Raw genomic sequence first — 20,584 nt, forward strand, 5'->3', positions numbered from 1 at the left:
TTACTCTTGCCATGGCAACATCACATCAAAGTGGGCAATATGGTAATGCTCTTTTTTCCCGGCATACGATGATTATTCATTGCTACAACATGAAATTGGCCCCGGAGGGGATGACTTTGGGTAAAGCCTTGCGCTAGGCCTGAGACTGTTCAAGTCAGACTTGGACCTAAACATGAGCCAGGCACGAGCCGATGTTTGGCCCAGTCCAAGCCCAACCCGAAGCTCGAGCCCAGAACCTAATCCAATCTTGGACTGAATTTATTATCAGAATTTTCTACCATGAATATTTCAGGTTGGGATGAACATTTTGGGTCAGCGAGGTCAAGATTGTTGGGCCAGTCATGCCTATTTAAAACTGACCCAACATTTTAGCCTAAACGTCCTTATTCGGTTTAAGCACAATTATGTTTTGTGCCAGGCTTGAGCTCAGTCTCGAGTCAGATCTGGAAAGAAGCTTCAAGCTTTAGCCTGCCCGGGCAAGCGTGTGGGCCAGCCCAATTGTCAAACTATTTTTTTTTTTTGCTAAAAAAAAAAACAATTGTCAAACTATTCGCCGCAACTTAGGTTTGAAGTTTGAACCTAAAACCTCTCACATAAAATGGAAGGTACTAATGAAGCTAAGAGCTATTGGTCAAATTTTTAGCCAACATGAGAACATGCCAAGCCTACATAAACATCATCTATTATAAGTTTATAGAAAAAGATATCAACTATTGTTACATATGCCTTATAATGCATGATTGAAATGCATTTATGTTGGCGTGAATGAACCAATGCACGTAAAACCATCTTATCTGATAGCCAATGGTGACCATCTAGACGGATCGGTAGGGACCAGAGGGGGCAAATAAAAATGCAATGCTCGTTCGGTAGCTAGCTCTTCTGGGAATCTAAATCTTTTTGCACTCTTCTCGGGGTTATAGTAGAGAAAAATATATCATCCTGTTTTAAGTGGGTTCAAACATTTGAGTCTTGCAAGGATGGAAACAAAGACATTTGTTTAATATGAGTCAACTTTAAAGACGCACTATATAATATTGAGGATTTTGTCTGCAGACCATTATGTTTATCCTTTGCAGCTGCTCTGACATATTTTTGAATCTGGGTTCGCCATGGCAAGGCCAGGACACGGCATTAAAAAATAGAAAATAGAAAATGCTTGCGAAGCGGTGCTCTCAGAGAAAAGGGAATACATGAGGAATCGTAATAGAACGGCGACTATGGGGAACCGAGATCATGTGTTGAGTATTTTACCTGGAAAAAAGAGTAAGAAACGAGACAGTTGAAACTAGTATCATGTGTTGAGTATTTTACCTGGAAAAAATTTCATCAAAGAATTACGCTATTTCATTCAGGTAAAGAGAGGTAAAAGGAATCCCAGATCTGCCTGATCTCAGGACTATTTCTGCTATATCGTTAACTGGGGCTTGCAGCAATATAAAAGCAAAATTCAAGCAAGCCGCTATGAGTTTGATCTCCATGGATATAAGAACTGGAGCACAATGATGTATATCTTGATTTGTATGCTTTATGCACAAAGGTAAGAAGCTGCTGTGTCCCGTGAGCAACGGTATCTGTAAGCTGGTAATGTTGGACTGCTTGACTTGATCCTTATCGTAGAACTTTCTCTCACATCAGACCTCTAATCATGTATGTGAAGGTATCAGTCCACATGTTGTTTACTCTCAAGCCGCTGAGTAATGTACCAAGTGGCAAGGTGGCGAAGGCTCAGTCCCACAAGCATCTTGCAAATGGCAAGCATGATGTAGGTCAGACTTGACCAGAAGATGATCCAGATCAACCTCCATGGAAGTGGACCATAGGGAAGAACAGTCGCATATACTGGAGTTAGCACTCGGATGACCTGCAACAAGAAAGGAAGGGTTTCTGATATACAACCACAGCCAAATAGTAGTCATTGATGGACCAAAATGCTAGTTCAAATAACCTACCACACAGGCTGGTGCAAGAGGAATGAAAGTAAGATCTTTCCGATGCTCATCAGGCTTCTCATTCAGAATCTGAACAAGATCACAGGATGATAACATACCATGAGCCATGGATTCTCCTTAGAGGCAGAAGATTTTACTAGTTCAAGGTTCTTTTAACAGGAAAACAATGAAAAAAAGCCTAGCCAGCTGAAGACCAAGAAAGATTATTCAACACAAATGGAAAATGCATGACTTTGCTAATTTCAAACCAACTACCTCAAAAATTAATGCACAGTAGGTAGATGCCAAATCCATAACAGTCAGTAAATTTTGGTTAGTGCTCATCTGATTCTTGCAGAAAGAAGAAAAATGCCAAAAGAGGCATGCAGTGCTGGTCAGAATATTAATCTAACAGAAGGATTCACTGATGTGAATTGGTGATGGCGAAAGAAAGCATTGCAATGTTGTCAAGCCAAGTCAAAGTTGCACATGCCAGAACAATCTCGGTTGTTTCTACAGTTGCCACAAACCTCCAATTTATTTAACCTCCGCTCTGACTCAAATTTACTCATTCTCATCCTAGCTTCATTGTACCATGCATCAACTTTAACATTCTCACATCTGCAACTCCTGACTTTTATGTTTGAAAGTTAAAACACTCAAATTGCAGAACATTTAAACCCACATAATGTAGCATGCCATTTTGTTCTTTTAAGACCTTCCTTCAAGTCTTGTGGACATGCTAATCACAAAACACACATGAAGCAGTTGTTTGTCTCATTCACCTAAGTCTACTTCTAAAGTATATCCTCATATAAGATACTTAAAATTAAGAAACGGATCAGAAATAATATTCTTCGGCCATCAGTTTCAATTAGAACCTTGCCCCTTTTTCTTTCACTTCTATTTCCATTTTCTAAAAGCTTTCCCCAATAAGCATTCACCATATTCTTGTCTTGCCAATAAACCCCCAAATCCCATAGAAAACATGGCATTTATAAATATCAGAACAAGTTTACCTACAATGATATAAAAATTGAAACCTAGATTAGTAAATATTGAACTTTTTGCTCCTTTTGATGAAGTTTCTTTATTTTTTAATAAGAATAAAAGACAGTGACCAGGTCCATTCTTCATTCACACACAAAAAAAAAGACTGCTCCATTCATTGGCATATTAACAGCCACTGATTAGTTGGCTGTTAGCGACAATTGATAGAAACTTTTTGGAGTTTAAGCTTTTCAGATTATTGCGAGTCAGGCAAAATATTCAGACGACCTAAAGGCTGAATTATATATTAGTGGATTACATCACATCCTTTCAGGAAGGAATATAACCCCCAATTACTTTCTAGCAAATGCCCGGGCTGGTTTCTTGAGACTGGTGTTGGTTCTCTAAAACTTCTCTATTTTTCTTTTCCAATGTGTAATCTCATATAATCAATTTCATGCACCAAAATGATAAATTAGAGTCCACCACATGGACTACATGAACCTCCTCAATATTAAAAATTGTGTTTCGGCAAAAAAGTAGCATTGCTCTTCTAAAAGGATTAGTTGCTCAGACCGCACCAAACGCTATGAACATTTTTCTTCTCTTTAAATAGTTATCATATATATTGTTTTAGCTGACAAGGTTATGTGAACTTTTTTACAGCTAATCATTTCACTTGAAATTGAGGATAGCTGGATTAGTTATCAAAATCCTGCACATATAATCTCCAAGCAAAACAGAAAATAAGAATAGTGCTAGGAATTTTGCAATGAGTCCCGAGACACATTCTGATCCCCAGTCCCAACTTATGCTGATTACAACTCTGAACAAACTACTCAGGACTTGCTTTCCTGCAGCAATTTCCGTCAAAGAAGGGAGATAGCACAGACAGCCAAGCAGGCTTTGGAAGTAACATGTCATCTCAATGCACTAACCTCTGTTAAAAAATTCATTAACTTCAACCAAAAATTAATATTAAAGAGCTAAGAGGAACTGGTTTTGATTACATAGGAACCCATAGGTTGCAACTTAAAACTTCTAAGAAAATAATTCCATAATTGACCCGAAATATACCACAACTTCCCCTAGATTTATCAAGATGATCTTGCCAAAAGTACTTATAGGACTCAGTTAGCATGTCTACATTATGTTACCTGTACATAGCTACATATACATTCAGAAAGGTTAACTCTTGAGGCATTATAACTCCATCAAACATACCACATCTGATATAGCTTCTAAGCTGGATATGTTAAGAAAACAACATTCCACAGCCGAAAAGGTAGAATGAGTAATTAATTTTAGGATGGATAGATGCAAAGAAACTTAGTAGTGACGAAATTGTAGATTTACCTGTTTACAAAGGTCTTCTAGAAAGTCAGAGTATGCATTGGGTTTTATTTCATTAAATTTTGCAAGAAATGAATGCTTGATCGTATCAATAAATGTTTCACACGCATAAACCTGGAGGGCATCCTGGGGGATTAAAATTAAGAAAAAAAGGTGATATAAGTTCAATAAGACAAGTTTCATTGCATTCACTCTTGTGGTAATGGAAACCATGCTTATACTAAAAAGCAAACTTACGGTAGCGAAACTCTCAAACCAGGGACCCTCTGCCTCCAAGATATTCTGAGATAGGACAAATAACACATAAGTTGTGATGTGGAACCGCTCAATGATATCTGGATATGAAAATCAGCAGTGAAAAAGGTAAGGTCCAAGATTTTGAAATCAGATGACTATTTCTTTTGCCATATATATGTATGTAGGTGGACACAGTCAAATACGCAATATGTATGTATGTATGTTTGTGTGTATGTGTGTATGTAAGCATGCATGTATCCGTATATTATGTGTGTGTGTAGAGAGAGAGAGAGTGACTACTCTCCATCCAAAAGGATGAAGGCCTCAATCCTGCTGAAGCAATAATAGACGTTTTAATTTGAAGATTGATACCGTTATTCTGTTAATCATTATTTATATCATGGAAAGTATCTACAAACTGAAAAAGCATGTGTTTGTCCTCCTACCTATGCATCAAGTGGCCACAAAAATGGACAATAGTTATAATGTTAGTACATTAAACTATATGACAAGGAATAAATTGATAATCCATAGCATTGATCATAATATACACAGCATATAACGTGTAAACCAGAATCCAATAGATTTAGATGCTTCCATACTGTAAATCATGAAACAAATCATATCAAACCATTAAACAGTTTATTTTTGGATCATTTCATGCATAGGCAAATGATATCCAGAACAAGATGAATTTTGGCTCATACATAATTTTTATGATGTAAATCATGATCAATGGTGTGGATCCTCCATAAAGAATCTCCATCACTGATTTTGTGCCAACAGGATTGAAGCCTTAACCTTCAAGGAGGAGAGTGGACAATATATACACACATATTACATATTATATATAATAGAGAGAGAGAGAGAGAGAGAGAGAGAGAGAGAGAGAGAGAGTTGGACTACATGATAAACATTAAATCTTTGCTAGAAAATTTGATGACTCAAAACCAATGGAGCACACAAACTGAAGACATGCATACATAAATATGTGCGTGTATCAAGAATGCAAGTGCCAATCTGACCCAACTGTACCATGCCAAGATGAGTTAGCACTAACATTCGGCATACATGTGTGGCACAACCCTGCATACATCTTGGTACCACCCATACCAAACCAAGGGCTCGTTTGGTTCGTGGGAAAAGAAGGGAGGAAAGTGTGGTCAACAGGAAAGTAATGAGATGCCGCTTGTTTGGTTGGAGTTTTCAAAGGAGAGAGATGGGAAAGTTGTATTCCCATGGAAATATGATTCCCACATTTCATGGAAAAGTCTTTTCCATGAGAAACATGGAAAGTTACTTTCCCATGAGGTGGAAATTACTCCTTTTTTATTTTTTCCCCAAAAGACCCTTCAACATTAAAGAAGCATTAAAGAGGCATTAAAGACATAATTTTTATTAAGGGTATAATAGGAATTATACATAACTTTCCTAGGAAAGTGAATGGTAAATCAAACATAAGCACTTTGGAAATCTGTCACTTTTCCATGGTCAACCAAACATGCCAAAAGTACTTTCCTAGGCATCCTCTTTCTAGGAATCTGCTTCCCAGAAATCATATTCTTAGGAGGAAAAATACTTCCCGCGAACCAAACGAGCCCCAAAAGTTTTTTTTTGATTTTTTTTTTGAAATGCCATGATTTGTGACAGCTGCCATGGCAATGGCACCAATACTTCATTCCTTGATATTTATGTGTATATTAAATATATAGACATGTAAGCTACCAATACACGCACATGTGTAGATATACATGCCTATATACATGTTCATATCTATAGATAAATAAATACATTACATACATGTTGCGTGTATGAGTCAATGAAAGGGGGACAACGAAAGGAATCAAGCAACTCATACTTACAACTGCAAGTTATATTGCAAAGGTGAAGTATTTTTGCATGTGTATGCAAAATTTGAAGGTATGCAAATACATCTAGACCTTCAAATGTAACTAAACTAGTGATGTTTATTTGTTAAAGGTTGAATTCAGATTCTTATGTGATGCCCGCAAGAATCTAGCATAAGGTCCAAAGATACAAGAATATAAAATGAATATTAGGAGCTTTTTCTGGAGTGGTTCTTGAATAGTAATGTGCAATTCATCAGTACTTATCTTGTGATTAGGATTTAGTAAAGGAGATAGACTGGAATCTTGTGAATGAAACCACACATAAAAGAAAAAAACCATTAGGTCCAGATACCAGTATTAGGTGCATATCAGTTATGACCAATACTTGTACCATATCAATGTTGATAGTACACTAGCTAGAATGCTATGACTTGGGGTTGGAAATACCAGCTAAATTGTACATGTTAAAAGACAAGTAAGTACAAGAGAAAACTAAGAAAAAATTTAAGCAATAGGAAAAACTGGTGCAGGTAAGTTTAAAAAACATAATTTGTGTGGTTTCTTGACTATTTTAGGTTCAGACGTCAAAACACTAGAAGCATGTGCAATTGTGCATACCATCTAAAGCCAATAAGAGCATATTAACCAAAATGGACTATCAAGCTAGCAAAACAATGAAGCGATCATATATCACTTCAAATGCCAAAACTGCATGGATTTGGCCAAAAGGCCCAAAACAGATACATACTGATCATATACTATACTAGCAATGCTTGGTATGTGGTTCCTTGATCTTAAGGTTCAACCTTGACCAACAGAACAAGAGACACATAGCTAAAAGAATCAAAATGAGATGTTAAAAAGTATGGCACACAAACACATGATCTAGTTGACTCCATGAGAATGTTATTTGCTGCCATGCATAAAAAGAATATAAATGCTGAAATGGCAACAAGAGGAATGCCATAAAACAAGGCTAGGTGAGGTTATTTGCTGCCATGCAAAAATGAGTAACCAACCGCCAATTGGCAGTTCATTGATATACATCAGTCTTCTGGGTCAAAGTCCAATCGATCAGTACTTAGGGGCATTTGACTCTTAGCTATCAACTTGATGCTAACCCTATGAATTGAAACTGAACTACCGGCAAAAGCAACATTTGCCAAGAAAGGGGCCCACCATAAGTCTTGAAAAGCTAGGGGGTAGGATACCTACCATATTGGTTTTATAATTTGATAGTATGCAATAATTGTAGAAGCAACCACATAAGTTTTTTTAAGCTTTGAATGAAATTTGATGACAGGGAAAGAAAGAAAATTGCAACGTAAAAGTAGCATCCATCTCTTAGACAAGGTTTCAAATACCGGTGACTATACTTGTGCTGGATGTGTGCTGGCACGACACATGCCATCCCAACCGGAAAATGTGCCTTTCCATGCCGAAGAATGAAGGAATGAATAACAAGCCATTTCAGCTAAAAATATTAAAAAGAAGAATTTAATAGATGTTATGCAGACATCTCGGTGCCGGTACTAGCCTGATACCGTATGTGCCAACCGGCACAAACTAGAATAGCCAGCACTTGAAATCCTGCTTTAGTACATTAATTGACAACCATTTTGTCAGCTGTTTGGGTTAAACTCTACAGAGTACAGACCAACAAATAAACCATTTAAGTTTGAGAATGTTTGGCTTGACAATTGACTCTCAACCTACCATTAGCCCTCTATATCAAGTTGGAGTCCCCGGCCAAGGCAATATTATGCAAGAGAGGGGCCTAGAGTAAAACCTAGAAAATAAATTGACAAATAGGGAAACCTATCCATTGGCTATGCACTTTTCTTGCAGAATCAGTTTACAAACCAGAGAGAGAAGGAATTCGGGGAGCTAGTGCTCATGCAAAAGCAAGCGAGAGTGGACAATTTGATACAGGAAACCACATCTTTCTCTTAGGGCAAAAATAAGAAGCCGAAAGGGCAAACTGATATAGAATCTTTAGCTCAATAAAGAAATACATTATAACATGTTATAATGGAATTCCTCCATATATACATCAAAGCACGCGTGAAGTTACAAGTAACAAATATTCTCACAGTTAATTCATTTTGTTGTTGATTATGAAAACAATTTAAACAACCTGAAATTTAATTTGACCTCACTAAATTCATAGATCCTTTTTGTATTATATTTTCGCTTCCACATGAGATAATATAATAATGAAAATTCATTTAAAACACACGTAAATCCAAGCAAACTAATAACTCTTAAGAGCAAACATTTACAAGGACAAGGGGAAAAAGGGAATATGATAAATGATAAAAAGTAACACATAGCCACTCTTTAATGCTTAACTTGGACATGTTAAACAGCCTAAACACCAAGCAAAATAATGACCTCTGCTACTGCCAATTTTAACCTCTTACATATCTAGTACTATCTCCCTTTATTCCCTCCCCCCGCTACTTGTTGTCTTATTATTTGTTCATTGGTGTCACGCCATCCTAAGAGCTGGGATGGGACACCATTTAAAGTGTCGAAATGGGACAAGCTAGGTGGATCGGAATGGGATAAGACATCTACCATCCTGAGTGTTGGGACACGAGGTGTTTTATTGCACTGAAAAATGGGATGGGCCCCATCCCATAGTATCTAAAACCTTGCTCTATATGATTAGCTTGTGATTGTTCTTGTTCCATTTAGAAGGATCTAGATATCACCTTTACAATCTAAGGGAATGGTTGGTTGACTTGAACATGGCAGATATAAAGGTCCTTTTAAACCAATCAAGATCTGAATAGTGGCATTTTAAGGGGGAATCAAATGCAGATATCATAAAATGGCCTATCAGCAAGAGAGAGTGATGCAAAAGACATAGACTAACACACCTATGAAAAAGCATGCCTGGATCTTATAATCATAAGACGCAAGGTATTTAAGTAACTACCAATGAAAAACTTGCATGAAAAATGACCAATAAGTGTATTGACAGTGAGGCAATGGAAGATAGAGTGCACGAAGGTATATGATTCTCTGTCAGTTGTGAACACTCCGTTCATGCAAGAAATTGTATTACCCTGAAGCAACATTATTAGGTTGCAAGCAATCAAATGTGAATTGTTAATGGTTTTTTTGGTAAATTATTGATGACTTCACTGCAAGACACATAGTTGTCATGCACATGACCAATTAACCCAATCAAGTGACAAACATGATGACAACTAAATCCACGATGTGTATATACATTTACATATGATGTCACCAAGTTCGTGTCTGTGACAATGGTTGCCTTTACCAATGATTGACATAAGGTTAACCTACAACTAATGTTTTAGAACAATATATTCACAATGGGCAAACAATAACATGCCAGCGCCACTTTTCCTCTTACTGGTTGTGAATTAAGAAGAAAAGAAAATGAAAGAAACTAACTCACCGTAATATACCAAACTGTGAAGGTTTTCTTTGCTAACACGTTTGAATACATTGCTTTTAACCTCAGAAAAATTATTTGACACCAGTAAAGCCAGCAAAGCATTGTTGTGGGCAATAATGCAAGTTGATAAAGTGATAGCCTGAGCCAATAAGATGAAAGAATGGACAAGTATACCTAGTTAAGGAAATGCAATTCAGAAATGAATCCAATAAATGAAAATAAAAAATAGCTTTTTTTCATAAAGGATATCAAATGCAATGATGGCTATTGTTTCATCCAAGATAAATCTCATTAGTTGAAATATCATATTCTCTGGTGAACAATTTGAAAGCCCTTCTGCAGAGTTGAACAGAACTTGCAAAACATCTTCGCCAAAAGATTGACAGAGTCTGTCAAATATCTGTCATGAATTTGAAAAATTCATATCAGTATTCATATGGTGCATATTAGCAAAATTATATATTTTATTTTCTCACCTCCAAGACATTGTATACCACATAGAGTTTGACTATTCCTTGTCCACGTATGATATGATATATTAAACTGATATCTGATGCACGAGAAGACAAGTACAGAGGGATTATGTACAGGTAGAAAGAATATTGGAAGCAATGTGAAGAGGACAGACGTTTTGCCTGACCTGTCATTTGTAGTGGAATGACTCCTATAGCCAACACAATGAAACAACCAAAATCTGCTAACTCGGCAGCATTTGGCCTCTGAAACTTCCTGCCATGAATAGGTTAGGTTAATGAGCAGCTTTTACAAGTTGGTGAACATCAGGACCATCAACAGAATAGTGATCCACAGCAGAAAAATGAGTGAAATGAAAGAATCACATAAAGCAGTACACACCTACTTCACACTGCCCTTAATGCTTCACTATGCTTCATTAAAGATCAAACTATCTGGAAGGTAATTGGATGAACTGCTATAAGTGCATGACATGCATGGAACAGTTGAAAGAAAACAACTTGCGAAGCAGGTTGTAATTCAACTTCCAGCAGTCTATAGGTAGTAGGTATCCTGCTGAGGCAAGGAATTGACATTTCTAAATATGCCATGGAGCTACTACAGATGAGTGCAAAGGAAATTAAAAAGGAGGAACCTTCAAGAACAGGTACTACTAATAATGACATTTAAAACAATAAACTCTACATAGGACATGTCTTTGTTTGACTCTTTACTGATGTCAACTCTGAATGGTTTCTTATGTGCAACTTAAGAGAATATACGCTTCCTATGATCCCTAATGATTATATGATGCCATTCATACATCATAAAAGCATAAATGTAGAAAACTACATCTTAAAGGTTCAAATATAAAAGTAGTAATTAAAAAAATACAAAAAAAACACATACATACACTTATGGCCCACAAGCACAATTTTTTATTCCAGAGAACCAATTAACATGAAAAGATTGCAACCCACCTGGTGTGCAGCACCCTCCAAATGGTCATAACAATTCGTGCTGGCATAATAGTTAGCAATGACAGAAATGAATCCAAACAGACAAAGAAGCCTGCAACAATAAGCTGCAAAATAGTAATTAATGTCAGAGGTGCTATTCCCTAACAAAGGATTATACTATTACAAAGTCATTCATTACAACAAAAAGTAAACGACTTTAGCTGACTCCTCCAACTTTTTAAATGGTTTTGACAAGATCATCGGTTTGAAATCTTGCAGTATGCCCTCATATCATTCATGAACCAGTGTGGTACAAGATGCAGTACGTCTACCCATATCTACTCAAGGTTCGCTGCACAGGAAGATAGCCCCATGTTGATATGGGTCAATGCAGCATGACATGGAGTAAGGTCAAGATTTCTAACCTTGATAAGATTATGATAATACCTCATGAGTCATGGCTATGTAGCTCCATGCTAAATTGTGCAGAATATTAAATTAGCAGCAGCAATTTAGTTGTGCAAGTACAGCACCACAAAAGGAATCATATGATATCTACTCCATCAATTAAATTGTTCAGAATTTCCAGTCAAACATTACTATAAAGTATAATGCTAGACATAATATTCAACATTGGGTCTATGTCATTCATAACTAATTCAACTATCCATATATCAGAAGCGCAGGTGTACCCGTTCACATCTCCATGGAACATGGAACATAGTGTTATAGACCCCCTGTCGTTTCTTCTCATTCCCAGTAGATATTGTGCTTCTAAGTGAATTACCACCGTACATCTCTCCTATAAAGTATTTTATGGGCGAACTGTCTGACGATGAGACTTCTGCAAACAATACATAAATGCAAATGGATGTATCACTTTGAGCATCTAGTGGATAAGAAAAGGTAAATAAATGGAATTGTTCTAGTATGCAACAAAGTTTATTAAATTTTAGTATACAAGTAGCATTAGAAGAGTACAAAAGTGAAAGAAAAATACATATATATTATTAGCTCAATAATCATATATTCAATTAATAGATTTACTGTATAGAAAATTTTTGATATCCAATTTTGACTAAAATTAGAATCACAATAATATAAAGATTTGCCAACGTGCTTTGCCATATCTAGATACATAACATATTGTTTCCAAAATGAGAAAATAAAGTTACTACTCACTTAACAAAGGTGGCATTTAAAGTAAGAATGACCATGAAATGGGTTGGTTGATCTCCCCTCATCTCGAGAAAGAAAAATAAAAAGAAAACGCATAACCAATAGACAATATTTATTTTAGAAAAACAACATTCACATGATTGTGGAGAATGAAACAAGTCACTTTTTAAATTAATAAATTCATTTTACTTTCTGTGGGATTCATTGGAAATTCCACATGGCCCTCCGAATACCCAGGCCCCTTAAGCAATGCCATTCTTGAACTAATGCATCCAGAGACTAGAAGATGAGAATTGACACAGATTCTAGAACTTCATTCTTTCAAATAGGCATTTACTAATTAAGTACATCAGAAGGGACAAAGATAACAAAAAAGGTATCAGAAAATCTTAACAGCTCTCGCGCATTATAAGCTCCGCTCCTCTTATTCTCTAGAGTGCAATCAAGTGCCAACATTACAAGGATGACAGCCATATAGTGGTGAAAATGGATTGGATGATATCCTTATGGATCCATTTATGTCTCCGAATCTACCTGGATATGGTTATAAATTATAGCATCGAACTAATAACTATATCCATATTTCTGTCAAAAATAAAAAACAAAAAGCAGATACAAATAGGATAACGACATTGTTAAAAGGGGCCCACAGACTTAATTTGGCACGTTTGCCTAGCCAAGGTTGCTTAAACTGTACTTTTTAAGGGTTTCTTTTCCCCTTTTTTCCTCTCTTTGATCCTTATATGCACCATAAAGAGGGAAATGAAGACTACTACAAACCTAGCAGTAGCCAGTGAGCTAACCAACAGCTACCAACAAGTCTACTGGTACTGGCAAGTGGCAAAGGTGACTGCAGTGGCTAGCACTAGTGCCACATTTGCGTATACCCTTTTCTCTCTCACTTTCTTTTTTCTTCTTCTTCTTCAAACCAATCATCATCTTCTTCTTCTCCTCTTTTCCTTCTACTCCTAAATTTTCATCTACCCATTCCTCTCCTTTTTTATTATTATTTTTAGTTCTACTTGCTAGCCTCTACTCGACTTGCCTCCTCCTCCTCCTCCTCCTCCTCCTCCTCTTCTTCTTCTTAACAAGTCTAGGTTGTGGATCTACAGCTTGTTGGCTGCCGCTTCCATGCCCTCCTCCTCCTACCACTTCCTGTTAGGAGTTGGACCTACTAGCTACCTAGTTGTAACCCTGCACCTTGTCTGCTGCAGTGGCAGTAACGCTATTGTTGTTCTCCTTCTTCCTGTGGATTCTGATTTTTGATTTTTTTTAAGCATGAAAAGTAGGTTTTATAATATCATATATGGTGAAAAAGATTGCATATATAATATATGCACGTGCTTGTTTATGTATGTGATTGAACTATTGAAGGCATGCCTATTAATAGCTTGAAATGTTTTCCTCCATGGGCTACCCACAAACTGCCGCCTAGCATCTCTTAGGCAATCTGACAATCTTAATGGATACAGAGATATCTGATCCATATGCAGATATCTGATTCCACTGCTTTCTTACTCTAAATTAGCTGTCATGAACTATGAAGGGAAATAAGAGAAGACATCAATTTGTCTTTAATTTAATTTTCTTTCCATATGGTGATATCTTTGATTTGGTTGATTGCAACCCTAATAGTCAATGTAACTTAGCAAAATTATTAGGATCTACTAAAGAGTCAAGGGATTAATTAGATGCAATTATATTGCTTTTGTTTTTTGTACATTATAAAAATAATAAAAGAATGTATTGGGAGGCTTATATACTTATTTGCAGTTAATAAAGCATAAATTCGAATAATATCCCTACCCATAAGTTTCTTACATACTTCTGCACTCGTATTCGTATTGTTAATTTCCAATCTTTCACCTGTATTCATATTTGCCAAATAGAAACAGACGAAGCAATGTATATATTGCCATCCAATCCATGTCCAATCCATTTTCAACCCTACAGCCATACAACCATAAGTGCAAATCCCGTATCTCTAAGCATGTACCACAACCATGCTAGCTGACATACAGAACTGAAAATCTTAAGAATTCCCTAGTTCCGAACTGCGACCAGATGGCACTGCAAAACATTTTGGCACTCAATTATTCTACGCAATCAAGAAGCATAATTTAAGGGGCTATTGCACATCAAACACAAATTTGATCATGTTGAGTGATCAGCCAATAACTAATTGATATTGCAAGAATTTTTTGAATTGCAGTAAACAAACAATTTAACAGGCTTAGTACTTGCAAGTGGATTTACCTCCTAACAAATTTGGATCTTCCGCCATGACCCGATTCCAATCCAAGGACCCCTCTTTCGCCAGCGTGCCGATGTTCCCTTTAGATTCTGGCCTCCATGGTCCTGCAGAACTCACCCTTGTGCTGGTCTCCTCGTCCCTCGGCTCATCCCCAACACTCCCGTTCACGTTCCTCTGCCTCAATTCCACATAAGAAACACAGCTCCCTTGGGAGCTTTCCGGCTCCGGCGCCGGCACCACCACCGTGTTCTCACAAACGGACTCCACCACCGATCTGTTCTCCGAGACGCCGAATCCCATCCCATCCTCACAGTGACCATTCTCGGCCAAAGGCCGTGTCTGGTGATCCAACCCTGCCAGGAAGCCTGGATCCCCGGCCACCGCCGCTCTCTCGGCCAACTTCCTTTTCTTCGATGCCTTGGATTTCCGCTTCCGGCGGGTCGAGCGGCCGTACTCGCCGCCGAAGGGATCGGAGGCCGGCCGAAGGGAGAGGCCGCCGTCGTCGCCGGAACTGTCGCTGGCGAGGAGGTCGAAGGACACCTTCCGCCCGCCGGATCTGATGGACATGGGCGGAGGAGTCCGGTGGAATTCGATCAAGAGGAAAGGACGAGGGGACCAGGAAGAAACCCTAGAATTTCCCAGATGGGGATCACGGCGCTGGCGATTTCACAGCGGGGAGGCGACTTTAGGGGGGAGCACCTGCGAAGCGAGAAGTAACGGCCACCGCCGGGGGCGCCTTATATAAAATCTTTATGGGAATAATTATTCCATACGTCCTTCTGCCGATATTAATTATCTACAGGTCCAAGTTCCATCTTGTGCATGGAGGACGCAAAGAATCTGCGGAAATGTTAAAAGAAAATTAGAAATAGTAAATAATTATTCGATGAAAAATATTTTGAGGCTCAATTTTGGAATCGGGAAGAAGTTTTCAGGCCACTTATGATAAGCACGTTGGTATTTAATACCAAGATCTACCCCTAAATTATGCCAATCTCGTGAATCACACTAATCCATTTTTCATACTTGGCGCATCAGTTCATCAAATGGGAGAGAGACCCGCCAGTAATTTAAATTATTAAAGTTAATCATAGATGTAGAAGACTATATCAAAAGTAGAATATTGACAACCCAAGGGACGAAGGGAGGAAAAAAAAAGGACCAAAATTACATCTCACAGTTAGATGAATTTCTCTTTTTTCTACATATATGCTCTGTCTTTTATGCACGCTAAGAGAGGTTTCTGAGACCGGGCTCCCTCTTGTAACTAAATTTTCGATATGTAAACTAAACATTTTTTTTATTAAAAAGGGTCCACTATAAAAAGAGGGAGAAGGGACTAATCATGGGCGGTCCCTCCCTCCTTCCTCTGGTTCGCCATCTGTCTCCTTATTTGAGCCAGCTAGCTAATCTATCGAATGCTCTCGAGTATATTATTTGATGGCTTTTGTCCGGATATAGTTTATATATATATAATTATCATTGTATAATAGTAGAAGTCTAATTGAATTGCAAAGTAAGGGCAAGATTGAGCTTGCATGTCTTGCATTTAGTGCGGGAAATGGGTCTCCGGGTAAAGTCTTAGCCTAGGCATGAAACTGTATGGATCGAGCTTGGGCTCAACATTAAATTTGAAACTAAATTTGAGCTAACGGGCTCGGCCTTAGCCTGGGCGGAAGCCTGAGGTCAGAACCTTATCAGACTCTGGCTCGATTTGGTCTTGTGTGAGGAATCTTTCAGGTCTGACTGAGTAATTGGATTAGTCGGGCCAAGAATTTCGTGCAAATCGAGCCATTCGAGTTGGGCCTAAACATACACGTTGCATGAAGCTAGGTGAAAGCACACACGTCCTTCCCAAGTAGGAGGAAGCGTTGCCGGATTGGCGGCAAAATACAAGCCTTTGGTTTCGGGGGCGGTCATGAAGGGTCCTCTACTGTTGCTTCCACCACTCCGGCTCTCCCCTTCCCTCCCTCTTCCGAATTCTCAGGTTTATTGGTGCCTTCCATGGCCTTCTCCACTATCCCTCGATCTCTCTTCTCCTTCCTCCCTAACTCCTTCGAAACCCCCTTCCCCTACCTCTCCCTCCCTCGCCTCCTCTCCACCGCCGCCGCCGCAGCCGAATTCTGTCACCTCCTCCGCTCGAACTCCTCCCTTCCAGCAATCGAAAGAGTCCTCTCCCGCTCGCAGACCAAGCTCGATCCTTCCATCGTCCAATCCGTCCTCCGTCAATCCTCCGACCGCGTTTTGGCGCTCCGCTTCTTCGTCTGGGCCGGCCTCCAGCCCCGCCACCGCCACTCTGCCGCCGCCTACGCCGCTGCTTCCGACTCTCTCCAGATCCCCCGCCGTCCACAGGCCCTTACTCACCTTCTCGACTCCTACCGGGCCGCTGATGCCCCCGTATCTCTCAAAACCTTCAAAATTCTCCTCAACCTCTGCCGCCACGCCAATCTCCCTGACGAGGCCCTCGCCCTCCTCCGCCGAATGCCCGAGTTCGATTGCCGCCCCGATACATCCTCTTACAACACCGTCCTCCGCCTCTTAGCCGATAGCGGCCGCGGCGAGATCGGAGCTGCTCTCTTGGAGGAAATGGCCATGGCTAGGGCGAGCCCAGACATGGTCACCTATGTGACTGCGGTGCGGGGACTCTGCGCCGTGGCCAAGATTGAGGCTGCCCAGGGCCTCGTGGCCCGAATGCGGGCAAATGGGTGTGTTCCCAATGTGGTTGTTTACACTGCACTGCTCGATGGGGCCTGTAGCTGTGGTGATCTCGTTGCAGCGATGCGGCTTTTGGATGAGATGGAGAGTGAATTGGATGACGGGTGTGCGCCGAATGCTGTGACATACACTTGTTTGATAAAATGCCTGTGTGAGAAGGGCCAGGGCCGGCTGGAGGAGGCTTTGGAGATCTTGGACCGGATGGGGAGGCGGGGGTGTCCCCCCAACCGGGTCACGGTTGGTACTATCGTGAACGGGTTCTGTGCCCAAGGGAAGTTTGGCGGGGCTTATGAGCTGATCGAGAGAGTGGTGGGGGAGGGGAGTGTTTCTAGCGAGGACTGCTATAGTTTGCTTGTGGGTTGTTTGTTGCGAGTCGGGAATGTACAGGAGGCAGAGGATCTCATGACGAGGATGTTGGAAAAGGGTATCAGTCCAAGTGGGGTGGCGTGCAATTCTTTGTTGAGGGAGCTCTGCAATCGGAGGCAGTTCATGGATGGGTATAATTGGTTTCAAAAGATGGAAGAGAAGGGGTTGGCATGTGTTGATTCAGACGTCTGTGCTCTTCTTTTGGTAGGGCTTCATGAAAAGGGTCATTCAACGGAGACATCGATATTAGGAAGGAAGCTTGTCGAGAGGGGTATTCATATGGAGGCTTTTAGTGTTGATGGTGTCGTGGAGGTGTTGCAGAAGTTCAGTGAAGGTGACTTGACAACACAAAGCATGATAACAACAGAGCCACGGTAGTTGTAGCTTTGAGTTGATGCAGCAGGTAATTTAGAATCACCTGCATATTTTGTCTTCCCAATAGTTCTAAGCACATCAAACATCTAACAGTGAGTAAGCATTGTCTTCTTGTCTCCTGGTAATATTAATTTGGTAAAAAGATGAATATCGTTTTTCTTTTTATCATGTTGATTGCTCTTGTATTTTGCTTCGTTACTTTGCACACTCTTGTTGCAGATGTGCCTCTTAGGTGGAAACAAGTTTTCATATATTCATGTCAATTGTGTAGTGGATATTTCTGAATTTAACCTAGGGAATTAAATGAGATGGTATTATTATGATTTTATCCCCTATAATACCAGAATCGAATGACAACGATCTTGCATCATAAGAATGTTGTCCTTTTCATTTACTCTGGGCATATTCGTGGCCAAACTATCACCTTCTAAAAATTGAATCAGCCTCTTGTATGATGGGGAATCATTAGATCTTTCAGATATATATAGTTGTTTCTAATATTACTACCATACTGATCCATCATGTCATGATATGCTGAGTTAAAAAAAAACTGCTCGTTGCACTGTTGTACTATTTCAGAACTTGAAATATCATCTGTTGCAGTTAAACCAGTTTGTTCCTGATGGGATCCAGTGCATTAGTGCTGGTATGATCACACCCATAACCAGTTATATATGATAAATGCTCACTTATTAGAATCTGCAAACCACTGATAAATTGTGTATTTTCTTATTAAATGCTTCCATATATTCATGGTAGATCATTTGAAATCTATAAATACTGTATTCTTTGGCACCTGATTGTGATGATATTCACACTTTTGTTCGTTTGTTTTGACTTTTTAAGGAAGTTGCTGAACGAACGTGTGTAAAATTTAAGATAGTGATTGCAGATTAGTAATGCATAAAGAGCATGAAGTTGGTATTGCACGAGGAACATAATAATCATTAAAGATGGATTTGTACCTTGATTTTCAAAGAAATAGCCAATAGTGCAGGCAAAAGGGCCAAACCCCATATAAATGAGGAGTCACCACACTGACCTGCCAGAAGAAAATTTTATTCATCAATATCCATGGATGCCATGGTCTTGTAGTTGATATGGTACATTCTGGAAGCTATTTTTCAGAATGCTTACCAATAGCAGGTAACAAGATTTGATCAAAATCATGATTCATGACTATTCAAAATGACCCAAGAACCTTAATTTTCAACCCCAAAATTCTCTTTGCCAATTGGATCATTCTTAATTTGAAGCTCAAACAACTTCTTCCTCTCTTTTGTTGAAGCAAACTGAAATTATATTGCTATCTCATCTTGGAACTCATTGATACTTCATGCAATCATGCTACTTGATATGTATGTGCTCTCAGAGGAATGTCAAGCTATAGAGCAAAATAATCAACTCATCCATGGAAACAGGCAGGAGGTAAACTATAGCGTGTGCATTATAATTAAAATTAAGATCTTAGTTGAAACTTGACATCAATGGACGGACCCTTACAAAGCCTGTTTGGCAATGCTTGGATCATGGTGGTATGCTGCAGTTCTTTAGCAACAGCCTTGTCTTGGGGCATCCAATGCATCTAGCCGAGTTATTATCTGAAGATTAGTGAATGGTAATTGTGCATGCTGTATTGTTTTGCTCTGATTTAGGGAAGCCGCTAGCTCCTTGGTCAATTTGTTGTAGCCGGCTATGCACAGTGGTGGATAAGGCAACTCTGTGGTTCTTGCACTGTAGTACAGTTTAAGAACCTTATTTTGGGGGTTAATGGAGCTTGCAACCTTAGTCTGGTTCACCACATAATATGATACATATTTTTAAAATTTCGTAGTTCTTTTATGTGTTTTATTGCTTGTGTTTCTCATTTCAGGAACCAAAACTCTTCCCTAACTCAACCTTTGATTGGTAAAGGTGGATGGGTTAATTAAGCCTTGAAGGCCCTGTGGCCGCGCAGAGGCTTTGAACTTGTCATCACCAAGAGAAGCATGAGTCCCACCCACCGTTCTCTTCTGCAATGATTCATCTTTTCGAAGCTCCTACTGCCCGAGAGTTAATGGTATTTTCATTTCTCTTATGTTGTTTGCTTTGCTTGTTATAATTCTCTTTAGCAAGTTGTGGTTGATAAAGGAAGCCAGGTATATATAGATATGTTCTCAACGTGTTCTGTTCCAATTAAGTTCTTTGCTCTATTGCCATGACCATGAGTGAACGTGGGAGAGCTTTTTACGTCTAACCGCAGCTGTAAGAAATTACCATCCCACTTCCTACGAACTACCATCCCGCAGCTATAACACTCTCTATCCCCCTTCCAGGCTCTTTATACTCTACTGGCTGGCATATTGTTAGGTGTCAGTCATTGATGTTGCTAAACCATTGAACCATAATTGATTTAAGAGAGAGAGAGAGATTAAAACTTCGAATTCAAAAAAAAATGAGATATAATTGCCAAATACTTGTGTACACTTTAATCTACAGACGGGAGCATC

General features: G+C 39.2%; 2 protein-coding genes across 3 annotated transcripts; one reads left to right on the forward strand and one right to left on the reverse strand.

Annotated features, from left to right (window-relative positions):
* Window positions 1-1,324: 1,324 nt before the first annotated feature.
* Window positions 1,325-15,664, reverse strand: LOC103696070 (protein POLLEN DEFECTIVE IN GUIDANCE 1). Its single transcript, XM_008777589.6, has 11 exons — window positions 14,642-15,664; window positions 11,899-12,050; window positions 11,228-11,331; window positions 10,435-10,523; window positions 10,271-10,344; window positions 10,044-10,194; window positions 9,795-9,962; window positions 4,512-4,609; window positions 4,278-4,400; window positions 1,953-2,021; window positions 1,325-1,864 (listed from the first exon to the last, which is right to left on the reverse strand). The coding sequence occupies exons 1-11, from the start codon at window positions 15,204-15,206 to the stop codon at window positions 1,664-1,666; spliced, it is 1,794 nt and encodes a 597-aa protein (XP_008775811.3). The 5' UTR covers window positions 15,207-15,664; the 3' UTR covers window positions 1,325-1,663.
* An 809-nt stretch (window positions 15,665-16,473) lies between these two features.
* Window positions 16,474-20,257, forward strand: LOC103697691 (Tetratricopeptide repeat (TPR)-like superfamily protein). 2 transcript variants are annotated; one of them, XM_008779606.6, is made up of 2 exons: window positions 16,474-18,123; window positions 19,969-20,257. In XM_008779606.6, exon 1 carries the CDS (start codon window positions 16,644-16,646, stop codon window positions 18,096-18,098), a length of 1,455 nt encoding a protein of 484 aa, XP_008777828.6. In that variant the 5' UTR covers window positions 16,474-16,643; the 3' UTR covers window positions 18,099-18,123; window positions 19,969-20,257. The 2 variants fall into 2 exon arrangements, with proteins under 2 accessions (XP_008777828.6, XP_038984584.3); XM_039128656.3 differs by having other exon boundaries at window positions 20,010-20,257.
* Window positions 20,258-20,584: the final 327 nt, after the last annotated feature.

Source organism: Phoenix dactylifera, chromosome 5, assembly GCF_051530095.1.
Source record: "Phoenix dactylifera cultivar Ajwa chromosome 5, Ajwa_hap1_PhDact_Kaust_v1.1, whole genome shotgun sequence".
NCBI classification, from domain to species: Eukaryota; Viridiplantae; Streptophyta; class Magnoliopsida; order Arecales; family Arecaceae; genus Phoenix; species Phoenix dactylifera.